This window comes from Lepidochelys kempii, chromosome 3, assembly GCF_965140285.1.
Source record: "Lepidochelys kempii isolate rLepKem1 chromosome 3, rLepKem1.hap1, whole genome shotgun sequence".
Classification (NCBI taxonomy): Eukaryota; Metazoa; Chordata; order Testudines; family Cheloniidae; genus Lepidochelys; species Lepidochelys kempii.
The window spans coordinates 72,576,980-72,593,528 of NC_136382.1; the positions used below are offsets into that span (position 1 = coordinate 72,576,980).

General features: G+C 38.0%; 1 protein-coding gene across 6 annotated transcripts in view; it reads right to left on the minus strand.

The window, feature by feature from the left end:
* Positions 1-16,549, minus strand: part of EPHA7 (EPH receptor A7) — a 170,101-nt gene that overhangs the window by 81,951 nt on the left and 71,601 nt on the right. The window contains exon 6 of one of the 6 annotated variants that reach the window (XM_073336782.2): positions 3,314-3,394. The exons of 4 other annotated variants lie outside the window; for them this stretch is intronic. In XM_073336782.2, the coding sequence (XP_073192883.1) occupies positions 3,318-3,394 (77 nt within the window). In that variant the 3' untranslated portion in view covers positions 3,314-3,317. Of the gene's footprint in view, positions 1-3,313; positions 3,395-7,991; positions 9,409-16,549 lie in introns of those variants that run through there. One more of the 6 variants, XM_073336783.1, reaches the window with a different exon arrangement.

The window sequence follows — 16,549 nt, forward strand, 5'->3', positions numbered from 1 at the left end:
CCACATTCTGTAGGTCTCTAGCACCTGAGTCCTTAGCTACTATTTCTAGGTAGCAATTAATAAGATATTAGAATAACCATCCTGACAAAAAATGTACATTAATCTGCTGGTTCAGGGCACAGTGTTTCTTAAAACTCTATTTTTCACCCCACAGAGCAGTGAAACTCAAAATTAAACACAACTGCAATTCCTAATCTCATAGTGGTAGGAGGAATACTAATATGACCTCTGAATGCACCAATTACAAAGTAGACCTTTGGCTATGCTATGAACTCAATAATTATTCAAGGACCAAAAAATATTTTTTTATACCTAGTTTCACTGCCTGCTGACTACTACTTCAAAGAGTGCATGGCTCTTGGGATTCTGCTATTTTAATCATTTGTGCTTCAGTCAGTATCTGCTACAGAGTTTAACTTCTGTAAACTCTAAAAGGCTTGATAGCATCAACCACAGCAATGAGCTACAGCAGTCCACAGAAAAGGAAAAATCTTACTGGATAAATTGTAAAGAAAATTTGGAGCACCCAAAATAGTGTTTCATGGCCTGTTTGGTTTAACAACAGACCCAATGCCCATTCAAGCACACATAATTTAGAAGGTCTGCCTGCCTGCAATAAAGGCCGAAATTGGATACTTGGCGAGATTAATTACCTAGATAGGGCATGATAATGCAAGTCAAATGGGAATGTAATTAAAGTGCAACTTCCATGAAAATTATTCATTGCTAATGGATCAGGTGACAGATAAATCAAAAGGCATTTTTAAAAAAGAGCTACAGGTTAACTTGAGGCAGCCTTTCCTCTTTAGAAGCTACAATAACTGCAGACATTGAATTCAATTCACACTGTCTTGCTCTCATCATAGTACTGTAAGACAAAAGAATAGATTATAATGTAACCTCAAAGAAAGAGAAACCAATAGAAAAGTTATCAGGATTGTACCTGCAAACAAAAGGTCAACTAGAGTGGAACCAGTTGGCTGGCAGCTTTCAGATTAGTATATCTCTCTACTTTTGTGCCATAATAGGAGACTGCAACCATAAAAGAAGGCAAGTGATGAATTAATAAGTTGACTAGTCCCTTGGGTACAATCTTTACAGATGAAAGACATGCTGTCGTAATCAAACAGGGTTATAAATTAGGTAAATCAAGTGGCACAAGTAGTATCTCACATTATTGCTATTTAATAAAGTCTTCTGAAATTTGTCATTAACTCTTTAACATCAATACATGTATTTACAGTCCAGAAACAACAACAGTAAAAGAAATAATGTTTTACAATAACAGGGCAGGTGATATTTCCCAATGGGATATTAATTCTAAAGAAGATCACTGCCTTTTACTTTTTACAGCCATAAGAATCCACTGTGGAATCCTGGCATGTCAAAAGCTCCTCTTGAGACACACTGAGGAAGGAGGATACATTGAAGTAAATGTATTTTTGAATGCAGAAGGAATACAAGATTTGGCCCTCATTTGGCCAGATTCTGCAAATCCATATATATTCATAAAGTCCTTGACTCAAACAGGACTACTGACATGAATAAACGTTTCCAAGATCTGTCTCTTTGTATAGACATTTAGAAAGAAAAACAGCAGGCTGATTTTAGATTTAATATCTGATGGTCAAAGAGTACTGGAACATGTAGCCCAGTTGTTAACAGCAATTCCTCAGACTTATAAAAATGTATTTTCCTATTGATTGGTGTTGCACATTTACTTTATTTTACATTGTCTGTAAGATTAATATAATCCCACCATTAAATGCTGTCACCACAATGAGATTACTCACATGAGTAAAGTGAATAGGACTGTGGCTCATTCTATGTAACTTTTATAATAAAATAAATAATAGCAACCACCACCACCTCCACCATCATTTTACGGGGCTTGATCCAAAGCCCATGGAAAGCAATGGAAAGATTCCCATTGCCTTTAATGGGTTTTATAGCAAGACAATGTTCCTGAAACAGCAAGCTATTACATTACTTCTACAAAAAGTATATTCAAGATTTTCACAGACTTCCAGAAAGCATTATTGTATATTTAACAAATAGGTATTCTCTGTTCTAAAGGAGAACTCTGGGCCTTTTTAAAAAACAAAAAATTCACACGTTATCCTTTATTTCCCCTTCTCATATAAAATTGAGAGATTAAAAAAAGAATGCAACTTTTGGCAATAGATGAATATTTTGTTCATGTTAAATGGTGCAACAGAAAGTTCAAATTCACCTGAAATTTAGTTTACTCGATCCCAAATTCAGCTTTTTAACTATAACACACTATCTGAGCTTGTCAAAAAGTTTTGAAATTGCAGGAGAGAAAGCAATACAAATAAGTCCAATCATTTGGGTGCTTTTTTTAAAAAAAAACTTTGAAATCATTTTTAGTTCAATAAAGCAATGTACCAAAATATATCTGTTATTGGGTTATTGATTAGGTATGCAATATCGTATGTAGTTCTATTTTCTTAATGGTTATTGATTACATTAAAAACACAAACAATTGACCCATTCTAATGAGAGATTGTTTTTTACCTCTGCCGACATGTTTTCACTTATAACTAGATCCCAACCAAGCTCTGAAGCAAAAACGTTTCTGTATGTCAGATTACCAAGCACCCATCTAGAGAACTGTCTGATATTTAGCCACCAGGACACTGCAATTAAGATTCATTCATCCATTTCATCCCTGGCTCTGAGAAAATAATGAAACATCAGTGAAACAAGACAGAAGTTCACAGAAGGTGATTTAGCACCTTTCCAGTTGGAACACCTGTATCTGCTTTGTATTTTCCTTTCTGTGTTGCAGATTAACTAACCATCAGTTTCCTACTCTGTTTAAATGACACTATTTCTGACATTAGAGCTATCAAGAGTGAAAAACTGAACCAAGGACAACGGCCTGATACCATTCCCATTGAAGGCAACGGGCATTTTGCCAATGTCTTCAGTGGAAGCAGGATTAGGCCTAAAAGAGTCATGCAGCAAACATACTAATATGAAATGATTCTGTTAACCATTAAATGGAAAAACTCAATTGTCAAGCTGTGTTGCAGTGGCTCAAGAGCATGAGTACCAACCTCAGGTTAGACTGTTAAGAACCAGGGGCATACACCCCAAATTGGCTGTGAGTTCTATACTCAATTTCACCAACCAATTATCAAGTATAAACTCCACAGGCATTACACCAGCCTTAACACAGAGTCACAGACAGTCCCCTTGGGAATTCTGTCTTGACACCCAGGTAAGCCTACCTTTGTGATACATGGCCCCTTACCTGAATAGTGTTGTTACTCCCAATCCCAAAGGACCAGTCACTTATCCCAGGTCAATTGCACCTTATATCTCACACCAAAGACAAAGCTTGTATCCAAACCTATAATAAACCTATCTAAAGATTTATTACATAGGAAAAAGAAATAAGAGTTATTTACATGGTTAAAGCATGCACACATATATGCCCACAAGTTCCAATCTTAAATTTCAAAAAGTAACAGAAGATTCTGTAATAAGCAAGCTCTATATGTCTTTTGGGGCTAACCAAGGCTAAGCACCATGGACCTTTTGCTTATGTCTAGTCATCCTTGCCTGCTCCCCCTCCCCCAAGTCCCAGCTGCATGAAGATACAGTTCCTCCTTGTTAGGAGTTATTTCCTTCTTCCATTCAGCTTTGAGCTGCAAACTCAGCCGATGAGAAGGATTCACTTCATGTGGGGAGAGCAGGACAGAGTAAAACAAAGTCTTTTTTCCTCTTTAATGTTGCACTATAGCCTGTCTGGTGTCAATAGGCCTTTCTTTTCAAGCAGGACATAACACCTTCTGAAGACCAGCATTTCACTCCAATGAATGTCTCTCTCCTGTCTGGTGATCTACACAGTAACACAGATTTACAATGTATACTCTGGGGAAATTCTGCACCATTGCACATGTACAGAATTTATGTCTCCCACCGATTTCTTTGTTTCACCACAGAAAAATGACTTTCTGATGGGGAAGCAAAGGAAAGCAACAAGACCAGGTATTTGACAAATAAAATTTGCAGAATTTTGCAGAATTTTAAAATACCGTGCACAGAATTTTTTGGCACAAAATGCCTCAGGAGTAAATGCTCAAATATTACCTTACAATATGAGATACAGATGTTACAAGCCAGGCTAATGCATGAAGCAACTCACAAGCATTCAATGAAGTCTAAACATTAAATGCATTCTTATAACTCTAATACTTACCTTTACAATACTAACACACAGGTGAGCCAGACTGGCTCCAGTTATGTATATGTCAGTGGAGACATGGCAGCTTATCATGAGCTAGCACCTGGTCTGCCAATGTCACACTAATATTTAACAGGACTTTATTTGTTTCTGGAGGAAGGATAAGAAGGCATCCCAGTCTTGCCTGTGTTACTCTTCATAGGACATCAGATGCAAAAGAGTTGCTGAAAGTATTCAGTTTTCAGTTAAGATATGGTATGTGGAATATCAAGAGTTAAAAGAATGCACACAAAACATGTTTCATATTGAAAAATAAATGCTATTGTTCTAAGATGTCCCTCTGTCAAAGCTGTTTGCTTTCTTTGAGGGAGCTTTTCCCCATCATGGACACAACAAGCACTGGGGGAAGGAGGGTGAGGAATAACGGATCCGCAAAAAGAAGTTAGAAAAAATATTCCTAGGCTTAAAATAATTTGAAAAATCATAATTTTCACTATAAATGATTATCTAGTTAAGACAAAACAGCCAGATAGGCCATTAATAGTTGAAAATCAATTTCCTTTGCTGTCTCCTGACTTATTGCTGAGTGACTTGACATATTCCTAACTTGAAAATTTGCAAAGTACCTTAGGACAGCTCAACAGAAAGGCCACCTTATAATACAGAATTTTACTAAGGGACTAAGCCTATAAAATAATCAGGGATACAAAATTATCACCTTCTATATAGGTCTTTAAAAGACTTCAAAATGTCCTAGAATTTCAACTTCACTTGGGGTTTGTCCACACTGCCCCTCAGTTCATACTACAGTGATGTCAACAACATTGTGCACCAAAGTGCTGCACTATAACCTCCATGTAGATGTTGCATGTGCAAACTAAAGGTTCCTAGAATGCATTAACACAGTCCTCTTCAAACCAGACTACATTAATGCAAACTAGGAACATTGCATTACAGTGTAGCATTTTGGTGCACCCTTCTATTCACATGCCTGTAGTCCTAACTGCAGAGCAGTGTAGATACAGTCTTAAAGATTATACAAAACAATTCCATATTAAAATTAAGATTAATTGTTTGCATCAAGATGGTAAATGTATGCTAGGATCTGTAGTTGTGATGGTTGCCTCTCTATATTAAAGAAAGCTGGACTCTGAGCACCCCTGTTTATCGCTATTGTTAGAATTTTATTTTGTTGTTAATTCACGTAGTGAAATTTGCTCTCTCTTTTAGGCGCTGATCCTGCTGCTGCTTGTGTTTAAAACTGAGGCCCCAGGTCCAATCCTGCAAGATCTGAGTCTCCTAATCCTCTTCCATTCAAGTAATCCCACTGACTTCATTAAGGATTAGTCTGCCTCATGTGAGTAAGAGTTTGCAAGATCAAGCTCTTAATTGTCATGGCAGCTTCACAAGAGGCAGAAATCTTTTTAGTGGCACCTAACATGGCTACAGTGTTTCTTAGCTGAAAGGCAGAATACAGACTTTCTCCAACTAAGGATACAAAATTCCAACTGCACACAAATGAGGTGCTTCTTTTTAAAAAGCTAGATGCAGCCCACTCACAACTTTAAAATATCTAATGCTTATGGTCAGTATTTTTGCTCATACATGTCTATGCTGATATTATTAGACCAATCAGCTGCCTTCAATACCATTTATCACAAAGTGGTGTTGTCTCATCTGCAGACCTCAGAGGGAGATGATTGGGCTGCTTCCAGAGGCTTCATTCTTTTCTCTTGGAGAGATCTCAGTGGGCAGTTGTGGACAAAAACTCCTCTTCCTGAAGAGCAATCAAGTGCCACAGGGTGTCATTCTGTCACCCTCATTCAAAGCATATATGGGGTCACTAGGAGTCTTTGCAAGGAGTCATGGGGTGCAGTCTTATCAGTATGCCGAGGACACCCACTGTATGTCTCTATCATACAATTTGGGCAATGTGGTTCAGGGCCTCAGTCAATATCTAGCTGAGGCTGGGGACTAGATCAGAGGCACCTGGTTGAAGCTCAGATCACACAAGATCAAAGTGATAACAGTGGGTTGGGGAAGCAAACAATTGCTGGCAGAGGTACTATCAGACCCTTTAATTTAGGGAATGTGTCAGGCATTGGTCACCACAGTTCCCAGCCAAGGGATGATTCTAGACCTCCCGCTGCTGTTAGATAAGCACATTACAACAGGAGCCAGATCAGCTTTGTACCATCTGTTCCTTGCCTGGAGGTTGCCATATTTTATTTTTATATGGGGAACTTTCCAGCATTATCCATTCTTTTCTCCCTCAACATTAGACTATTACAATGTACTCTAGAGACCAAAGTTAAAGCAGAATGTAGCAGCACTCCTACCAAGCAGGGCCTCTCTCTGGGAATACTTGACACTAGTGCTCTGGATCCCTGCCTATTGGTGCCCTCAAGTGTTGGTTTTGACTTATAAAGCCCTAAACTGGCTGAGACCTGGCTTCCTGAGAGACCACCTGAGAGGTGCTCAAAATGGATTGCCCCCATTTAAAACATAGAAGGCCACCAAAAAAACATTCTTGGTGAGGGCCCCAGGCCTTCAGAACTTGCTCCCCATCTTGGTTCAAGGTAGCCTGAACTTGACAACTTCTGGGCAAGCAGGAAGAAAGCTGAGCCTATGTTCCTGAAGAAGGGAGAACGGGGAAGGGGAGAGGGAGGGTTCTGTTGCTCTGATTGAACGGCTAGCTACAATTATCTGTATATATTTATTTAATACTACTGGCTGTCTTTATGAATATGTATTGCAGATGGATAATCATTAGTATTGGTCTCATTAATCATTGGGGCACCTCGAGTTTTATCTATTGCATCTTTTTATTGTTGCTTATATCTAAAGAAAAAAATGAATAAAACAAATATTTTATACTCTTATTCACATTTTAGCCATTCATATATCATATCTATTTATATAAAACTAAATATTTAAATACTCAAGTTAATTATCCTTATTTTAAAGACATCCCTACATATGCATATACTGAATAAAATGTCCCTTTGTTCAGTTAGTAGTAAATATCTTAAAAACCATGTACTATTATGATTAAATAAATAGCCTTTTATGGCATTTTAAAACACTGATTATGTGTCATTAACTTTCTTGTCTACTTATCTCTTTTTTTGGTACTTTCTCAAAAATTAATGAAACCTTAGCAAAGGCTCAAAAGATATTAAATATGTAACCTACAATTAATTAATTAATATGTTATGGTTCTGACGGGAACTGAGATAAAGGTCCACAAACCAACTTGGAATGCCACACATAGAAAGGCAGAATGTAGCCCTAAAACTCTTTACTTGATTTATCCCACGGGCCTTTATGGATATGTCTAAATTACAATTAAAACACCTGCAGCTCACCCATGTCGGCTGACACAGGTTTGCGGGGCTCGGGCTGCAGAGCTGTAAAATTGCAGTCTACATATTTGGGCTTCAGCTAAAGCCTGAGCTCCAGGACCCCGCAAGGAGGGAAAAGTGAGACAGCTCAGACTCCAGCCCAAGTCCGAAATCTACATCCCAGTTTTACAGTCCAAGCCCTGTGATTTTTTAATTGCACTGTACACATACCCTGTATGATACAAAAGAGTACAATATTCCTTCTTTCTTGCTAATCAGATCACAACTAAAGAAACTTAGTTACACCAGTGACTGTCCGGAGCAATTCGACTGAAGGCTTCTGGAGAAAGAAGTAATTTCAATACATTGGTTCTGAAATGCTATCACTCAGTTCTTTATTTCATATACATGATTCTGTCTAAGTCTACAAATATTTACACACCAGTGGGTATATGGAACTCGCTGGGACAACAGTGTGCAACAAAAGTCCTCATATATGTCTAAGTGTTTGGAGGATATAGCGCTAAGGAAGAGAAATGGAAAACAGAAAATTATAGTTATAGGGCTATATCCTGGGAGGTCTGCCACAGACTTCAACAGAACTGAAAAAAATTGTCCTACAGAGACCAGGAAATATAGTCTGAGCCCAGGAGAAAACGAGAGCAGAAAATACTTTAAAATGTTGGTTGTGTATGTGTATCAGAGAGAGAGAGAGATGGGATGAAGAAGGGGGGCATCCCCAAACTGTGGTTCTATAAGGACTTTTCATCATTTTTTTAATAAATAAATTATTTGGATTTGCATGTAATTAGCTCATAACCACGCCTTTAAAAATCTGTTAATACTGAAGTGACTTGAGATAAGTGGCCAACGTTGTTTGTGGTATGCTTTGACAAGAATCCTTAACAGTTTAAGGACAAACAGGCAGTGCATTATAGAGAGAGCTTTAAGTTACAAATTTCATTTAAGCCTGTTTTGTTTTGTGGGTTGATATCTCAGTTTTAACAGCTTACCATAAAGGGACATAAAATGTAGTTTATTGTACATTACAACTTAGTGCATTTGAATAAGTCACACAATAGCAGGATTTCTATGCTGTTATCATCAGCATGATTTAGTTGACTTGTGTTCACATGCGGGTGCTGTTATGTAACACTTAGCTCAGACAAATGTCTCTGCTCTTGCTCTTCTCTAGTCTGCTGTAGTTAATGACCAAATATTGTTAAAAATTGGGACACTAATTATCTGCTGTCGACATGCTATGGATAATTAAGAATTGCTCACACTGAAGCCATGCTAATTGTTTTTCACAGGTCTCCTTCTTCTGTCCTTGTGTCCTCAAAAAGGCAAGCAGCTACAGGTTTGTACAAACATCTCTGTCACGTACATTGTCACAGAACATACATCATTCTTTCTGGCTCATCCCCAATTAATTTTGCTGGCTTGCAGCAATTATCTCTCCCTTTGTGACTGACCTCCTGGTAAATGGAGTGCAGGATGGCTGAATAATTTTTTCCTGTGGATTTTACTATTCCGTTGAACCTTGTTGGCCGCCCACAATAGAATACAATGAACTTAAGTCATGAAGTATTTGAAATTGAAACAATGTAGAAACTGTATTTTAGCAATTGTAATTGACAGCTCTAAAAAGTCAAGTCTTGATTATGTTCTCTCATTTACCCTATTACTTGGATCAGTTATTTAAAGCTGTTAATGATCCTCCTGGATCAATGTCTTGCTTGTAGCTATAATTTACTGCATTGGTGGATTAGTACAGATGTTTTCATAGATGGCTCTGCATCATTCCACCAGATTGCTTGTCTGCATCAAATTTGCTTCCATTCATCACTAATGAAGCAAAGAAGATAATCAGCATCTAGTATCTTAAAATTAAATAATGAATACAGGATAACAGTTTTATTGTTCTCAATTTGCAGCTTCCCACCGTGGCTTTCTCAGATTGCCCACAGATTTTGCCCTAAAACTAGATCCAATTATATATTTTGACTTTACCAGTGAGAATTTATAATAGAAATGCATATTTATACAAAAATAGTTCAACCAATAAAAGAAACACCAATATCACTGCACTATCCAATAAAGAATGTGTATTGAGTCTGATAGCTTGGAGAAAAGCACTGGGAGAAAACTGTCCATGTGAGGTCTTGAACACCTGCTTTTTGGATCCAAAAGCAGCAGATTTATCTAATCTTAATATATCTTTTTTTTTCTATAATACTCATCACTCAGTGCTCATGAAAGCAGAGGATGAAGAAATGATATAGCCCCTCTGCCTTCCAGAAAACATTTACTCTCTTTCTCAACATGGACTCATGCATTTTCACTTCTGGATCCCTTGCCAAAACATTTTTTTCTATGAAGTTGCACCTCTGCTGCCACTTAAGCAAGAAGAGTTTAACTTTAAGCAGTGACAGCGCTATTATTATTACTATTATGAATCATTTATAATATGCTATGGCTAATCAGGACTAGACCTCATTGAGCTAAGTGTTAGATAAACACACTTGGATCTGCTTTTTAAGAACTAGATGATGGGATGGAACATCCTCACGAGAGTTGTCTGAACATCACCTTAACAAAGCACTCTACCCAAAGCACTCTCAAACCATTGCCTCATTGCACATTTGGCCTACAAACCATGCCCGCTGTGACAAATTCATCACAGCGGGCATCCATTAAATAGGCATCAATGTGAGGAATCTGTCCCTCCTAGAACTTGTAGACTTAGTGTTCTCCCAGAACTCGACAAGGTGTTCTGCATAAGCTGAGCAGAAAAGGTCTCAGAAGGTATCCCAGCACACAGATACTCTCTCATTTAAGCTTAATGTAAAAACTCCTTATCCCTCTGTGAACCATCTTCTTTTCTTTACTGACAGACTTCCATAGAGACCATTACAGTACACTGCCTCTATCATCACATTGTTTATTATGTAGAGATGTTACATTTAAAGAAATTTAATTCACTACATAGAAGCTCAATTATGCTTTCAGACATGAGAGCGCTTATGCATTCGCAATAGTATATTTCAGCAGTAGTGTTCATTTGCTTATATAAGAGTGACTGTGAGCTTTTACTATTAAAAAAAAAAAACTACAACCCCTCCCCCCCCCAATACCAAGGATGTGATATAAACCTACAAAACTCAGGAAATTCTGGGTCAAAAAACATTTCACATCATCTTTAACCACAATTATAATCAAGCACTGCTCTTAAAATTGTTTTTACTAGGCAAAAAACATGAGTGAAACATTTTAATTCTAAATTTTCCAGTACTTCAGTTAGCTCTTTGAAATCATGTTAACATAGTATCTTGAGTTTAGTATAATTCAAACACAATAAACCAAAATATTTATATATTATATTATATTGATAATACTTTAAGTTCCCATTGTTTTTTTTCCACTGGTAAATTGCAAAATACCTTGCAAATCCTGAGACGTAAATCCTTAAAACGAAGGATAGGCTAAGTATTATTATTTCTATTTTACAGATGAGGCTACTGAGGCAAAGGAACTAAATGTAAATACTCAGGCCACACAGGAAGTCTGCTGTAGAACCCAGAATACAACCCAAATCTCTAGTTTCCCAGACCTCTATTTTCTCCACTATACTATTTTTCCTCAATAATTAGGTATAAATATAACCACTACAATGCTTTAGCTAATATGACACAGGTCCTATAGAACTTCAACATTTCAGAATAAGTACTTCTATACAGCTCATGATCATTGATATATAATTTATTTACATAATGATGCAGGTGCACACATGTGTAAAACATTCCAAGCAAGTAAGAGTCATCACTTGAGCCCCTGACTTATTCTATGGCCTTAGGCACCTACTTGGACTGCTCCATCCCTGCACTCCCAGTGGCTCATTATAGCCTAAGTGAGACAGGCAGAAAAGGAGGTGGGGTCATGACTTTACTGCCAGAAACATTAGCCTATGGAACTGCTACCTTCTTACAAAGGAGATAGTAAGCTGCACTTCATAAAAATAAGCTGCACTGGGATGTGGTCACTGATTCTGTATTTGATCAGCCTGCCTTGGTTTTGCACATTTCACTGTGGTGAGATAGACTTCTACAGAACTCAGAGTTAATGTGAGATGCTGGTGAATTTACCAACCACCTGATTGAAAGGGATAATCTGATTTGCTCCAGCAACAGTTAGGAGACCACATACACACACACAAATCCATCAGATCCATAAGTCTCTGAGGCTGAGAGAAAAAAGAAAAAAGAATGACTGTGGTGCTGAAGTAGACATGGAATAGTGTCTCTGTATTGAAATGGAGGAACTCATGTAAGGCACAACAACAGCAGTAGCTGAGTATCTGTAATTTAATAAGTATCTGCAACGATCAATAATGCACAGACTCCAAACAGCAGCACTAATATCAACTCAGGCGTGTTCTCGCTTATATAACCAAATAGTCTATATGTCAACAAAGCTAGACACATTTTGGTCCTGCCCAAGGAACACAAAAAATGGCCAAATACTTAAATAAGCTCATTTCCACAGCTGGCCACTTTGTGCATTAAAAGAAGGCTGAAAATAACATAGCTACTTCCTAAATCAGTAGGTAGATCATGGATTAACTAGATGGAACCACCCAAAATTATGCTAAAATTGGGTCTACAGCATCATCCAAGCAGAATTTAGTGGTACATGCCAGCTGCCTCCAATACTCACTTGTTAATTTTTCAAACAAGCACCTTCATGCTTTCTCCTAGGCTCACATTTGGGAAGAATATGCACAAAACTAATCCATTATCCTCCTTCAAAATCCTCCTGAAAACACTCCTTTTTCCACAGGACGTACAAAAAATTTGACAACAGGCTTCTGGCTTGGAGAGACCACTGTCTATCAGGCTGACCAACATTGTCTCATTGTTTCCTTGTACTTCCCCATCTTCAGCTATTTGTCTCATCTTATACTTAGATTGTCAGCTCTTTGGGGCAGGGACTATCTTTTTGTTCTGTGTTTGTACAGCACCTGGCACAATGGAGTCCTTGTGTATGATTAATATAAACAGTAAATAATTATTGATATGTGTGTGACACTCCATGGCAGAGTGATGATTAATGCTCTCTTTGTCCACAACAGAGCTGGTGTTATTTAGCCAAGAAGTTTGATTTCATGTTCCACTTTTGTTCCCACTTTGGAAATTTCTCAAAGGGAGCTAAGGGGATTCACTGAAGATGTGCCAAGTCTTACCTCCCTTATGGAGAGTCATCGGCCTCGTCTACACTACAGGGGGAGATGGAACAAAGTTACACAACTTCAGCTATGTGAATAACGTAGCTGAAGTCGACTTATTTAGATCTACGTACCGCGGGATCCACACTACATTATGTCGACGGAAGATGCTCTTCCATCGACTACCCTTGCGCTTCTCGTTCATGTGGAGTACAGGAGTCAACGGGAGCCCAATCTGTGATCAATTCAGTGGGTCTTCACTAGACCTGCTAAATCAACTGCCAATGCAGCAATCGCCACTCCTCGATCCCCTGCTAAGTGTAGATAAGCGCACCATAACATATCTTCAGATATCCTACTTACACTCCCTTCGCAAGCCAATTCACCCATCTCATAATCTCTCCATACAGAGTCATCTTCTACCCACACTAACGGGAGATAACATGTAGTAAAAAGACAAAGCAAAAAACGCTTGAGGCATGGGAAATCTGACTGCCCAACAGTTAAATTCACGTAAGTCAAGGTTGAGGACAAAGCCATTTTTCAGCATGAAATCACTGCTCAGTATTAGCACTGCATAGTCCATCAGCAAACCAATGTTCTTTGACACATGCTGCTTCTGTGTGTCCTATACACCATTTTATGACATTAGTTAAGAAATTTGGGGAGGGAGGAGGAATGAAGGCACAAAGTAAGTGAAAAGTAGCTTCAGTGCACAAGACTGAACATTTAACAGTCACACTGCCAGGTCTGATTATCTCTATTTCACATTGCTTTTTGATTGTGTAACTGGCAACACAGAATTCAGCTGCAAATTTATAAGCCAATCTCCTACTTCCTTAGAGTAGCCCATTATTATTAATGTTAATATAAATTTCATATATGCTGTGCCACAGATACTTACTGTATTCCTTTAAATGACTGTGGCACCCTACTCTAGAAAACTGTCAGGTGTACAGCTGGTCAAAATATGGGAAACATTTTTGAACAAAAAAAAATGCAAAAAAAAGCCAATATTTCATCAAAATATCTAATTTTGACAAAAAATACTTAAGTTTAGAAAACTTTAAACAGCTGTAGTCAGCAATAAGTAGTAAGATTTGACATAAAGTGAGTTTTCTATTCTATTCTATTCCTTATCTCTTACCCAACATTATAGTATCAGTGCCTTCTAGCCAGTGCATTAAGGCTCAGACCTGTCTCTCACTGAAGCGAATTACAGAACTTCCTTCAATGGTGCAGGATCAGACCCTACGTGACATGATTAACATCTGCCCCTGTGTTTCTTTTCTACCTCTTAGTTGGGAATATCTACCTAAAACAAATTTAAATCCCATGCTCTGCAGCAAGTTTTCAAGAACATAATCTTTGCCCTTTCAGGCTTTTTTGATTTCTAACTTATCAAAACAGCCTGGAAATCACATATTTTGACCACTCTAGTTTACTGCGACTGAAATCTCAGTGGATTGATTACTATGCTTCAGATGGTTTAAAACTCTTAGTATAATATTTAGGGTTGATTCTATAATAATGCCCTAGCTAGCATTTTTAAGTATCTCTTTAATCTTGTGGATCTTCCATGAAAATGCTACACTGACTGACATAATCAGTCAATGAACAAACTCCTTCCCCAGATCTGGTGGTCTTTGTTTCAGACAGAGGAATTTTTTTATTGTCTTTATCCATAAGCTTCATTCAGGCATAAAACTAGCTACAACCTCCTGTAAAATACATGTAATATTAATCTGACAAAGTGATTTAGATCAATTGTATTTATTTCAGTGGAAATAACCTGATCTATTTCTTACAATTTTAAAAATGTGCAGAAAAGGCATAATAGCAAGTGAGAGAAAAAATGACTAAAATGAGCCAATATTTTTTTTTACAGTGTTACTTGTACACAAGTGAAGACACAGACTGTACAAAGTTCCTAAAGAACTATCCTGTCCATCCTTTGGCTTACAGGGGTGTATGCAAGGTTGAAGAAAATGCAAAATAAACAAAAGACATTAGGATACACCTTGGACATTATTTTAATAAACAGAAGTAGCAGTGGTTTTCTAACTCTTATTACAAAAACCAAACACAATGGTAGCCCAAAATATAATCATCATTACGTGTACCCTTCTGATCCCTACAGCTTCAACAGAACTGTTTTATTAATGTTACCCTGCACACAATCTGGGGCTTTATTAAAAAAATGTCATATTTTTAGTGATAATGGGCCCAATCCTGAAAACACTTATGTACATCTTAACTTTAAACATGTGAAGCATTTGGGAACACAGCTGCACACTAAGGTATGTATGAATTGGTTCCACTCCAAAACTTAATAGTTCGGAAACGAGGAATGGGAAGGGGTGGAGAAAGGACATGCTGGGTTTTGTCAATTTTTTCCTTAAAATAGTTAGTAGAATGGGTTGCTGATCCAGTTAAAAACAAACAAAAAACCCCACAAAATTTGTGGGTTTTTAAAAAAATTTTGAAACAAGTCAAAAAACTTTGATTATTGAAAAATTTCCACCAGGTCTGTAGCTGGACATTTTTTTGAAAAAAATATTTAGCTGTTCTTTAGATGAAATTTTTTTGACAAAACAGTTTGCCCCAAAACTTAACATTTGGAAAAATTTGAGCACCTCTAGTAGTTAGCAAAATCTGGGCTTACAGTGCTACGGAGGATACAAACTTGAGGAAGATGTTGAAAGACATTAGATGTGGTGGGGATTGAAAGTTCTGAACACAATGAGAGAGGAGAAACAGTGTTAAAAATAGGGAAAAAAATAAATGTATAGGGGAGAAAGTCTGAATACTTCCTGGATTTCCTCCAGAGGTGTTCAGAGGCACATAAGCAGAGCTGAAGAAGAGGATGTGAAGTGCGGGCTAGGGCAGGAGTTTGTGGTAAGAGAGAGAGACAAAGGAATCAACAGTGGGAGAAAGAACAGAGCTGACCAAGCAATCCACAGTGCAGAGGGAGGGAAAGAGTGGATAAAAGGCAGCAGAGAATTTAGGGATGTTGATGGATTAAAGCATGGAAGGCTAAGGGGTTGGGGATTACTGCACAATACTGAGAGATCAGAGAGTGGTCAGAGAAAAGGAACTGGGAACAGATGTAGAAAAAGTTCAGGGAGTGGCCATTTTAATTGTGGGAGATCTAATCAGGCTGAAAAGATACATGAAGAAGTAAGGTCCAACAAGTTGGAAGTTGAGGTGTCAGACAGGACATCCGGGTGAGAGCTGAAGTCACAGAAGGTGTGGATGGGAAATTGAGGGATGAATGTAAGTGTTAAGGACTGAATATATGAAGCCATTTGCAGTACATAACCAAGCGAACATTATTAGGGAGGAAGGCAGAAAGGGAGTCACAGGGAAGGAGGCAACAAACAGGAGTGGGAGAGCAAGAGACCAATAGCTCTTCTAGTGCACCTTTTCTTGCTTACTGCCTCTTCTATGAGACAGCTCATTTTGAAGAAGGAGAGTCAGATTTTAGAGAGAATGAGGAGGAGGAGGACAAAAACAGGATGTGGATAGTGGTGAGATAGTTATACCTGGAGCAGACATTCCAAAGTAAGCAGAAGAAAGGTTGAAGGGGATGAGACAGGATGGATGGTGGAAAGGGAGGGGAAAAGGTATGGGCAACAATTCTGGGAAGTGTCAGGAGAAGCAAGGAAAGAAAAGGATGGGAAGCAGCAACAGGCAGTGAAGGACAATGCAGAGGCTCAGATACCCATAATGAGAGAGACTGCAGAAGTACCTAAGAATGCTAGA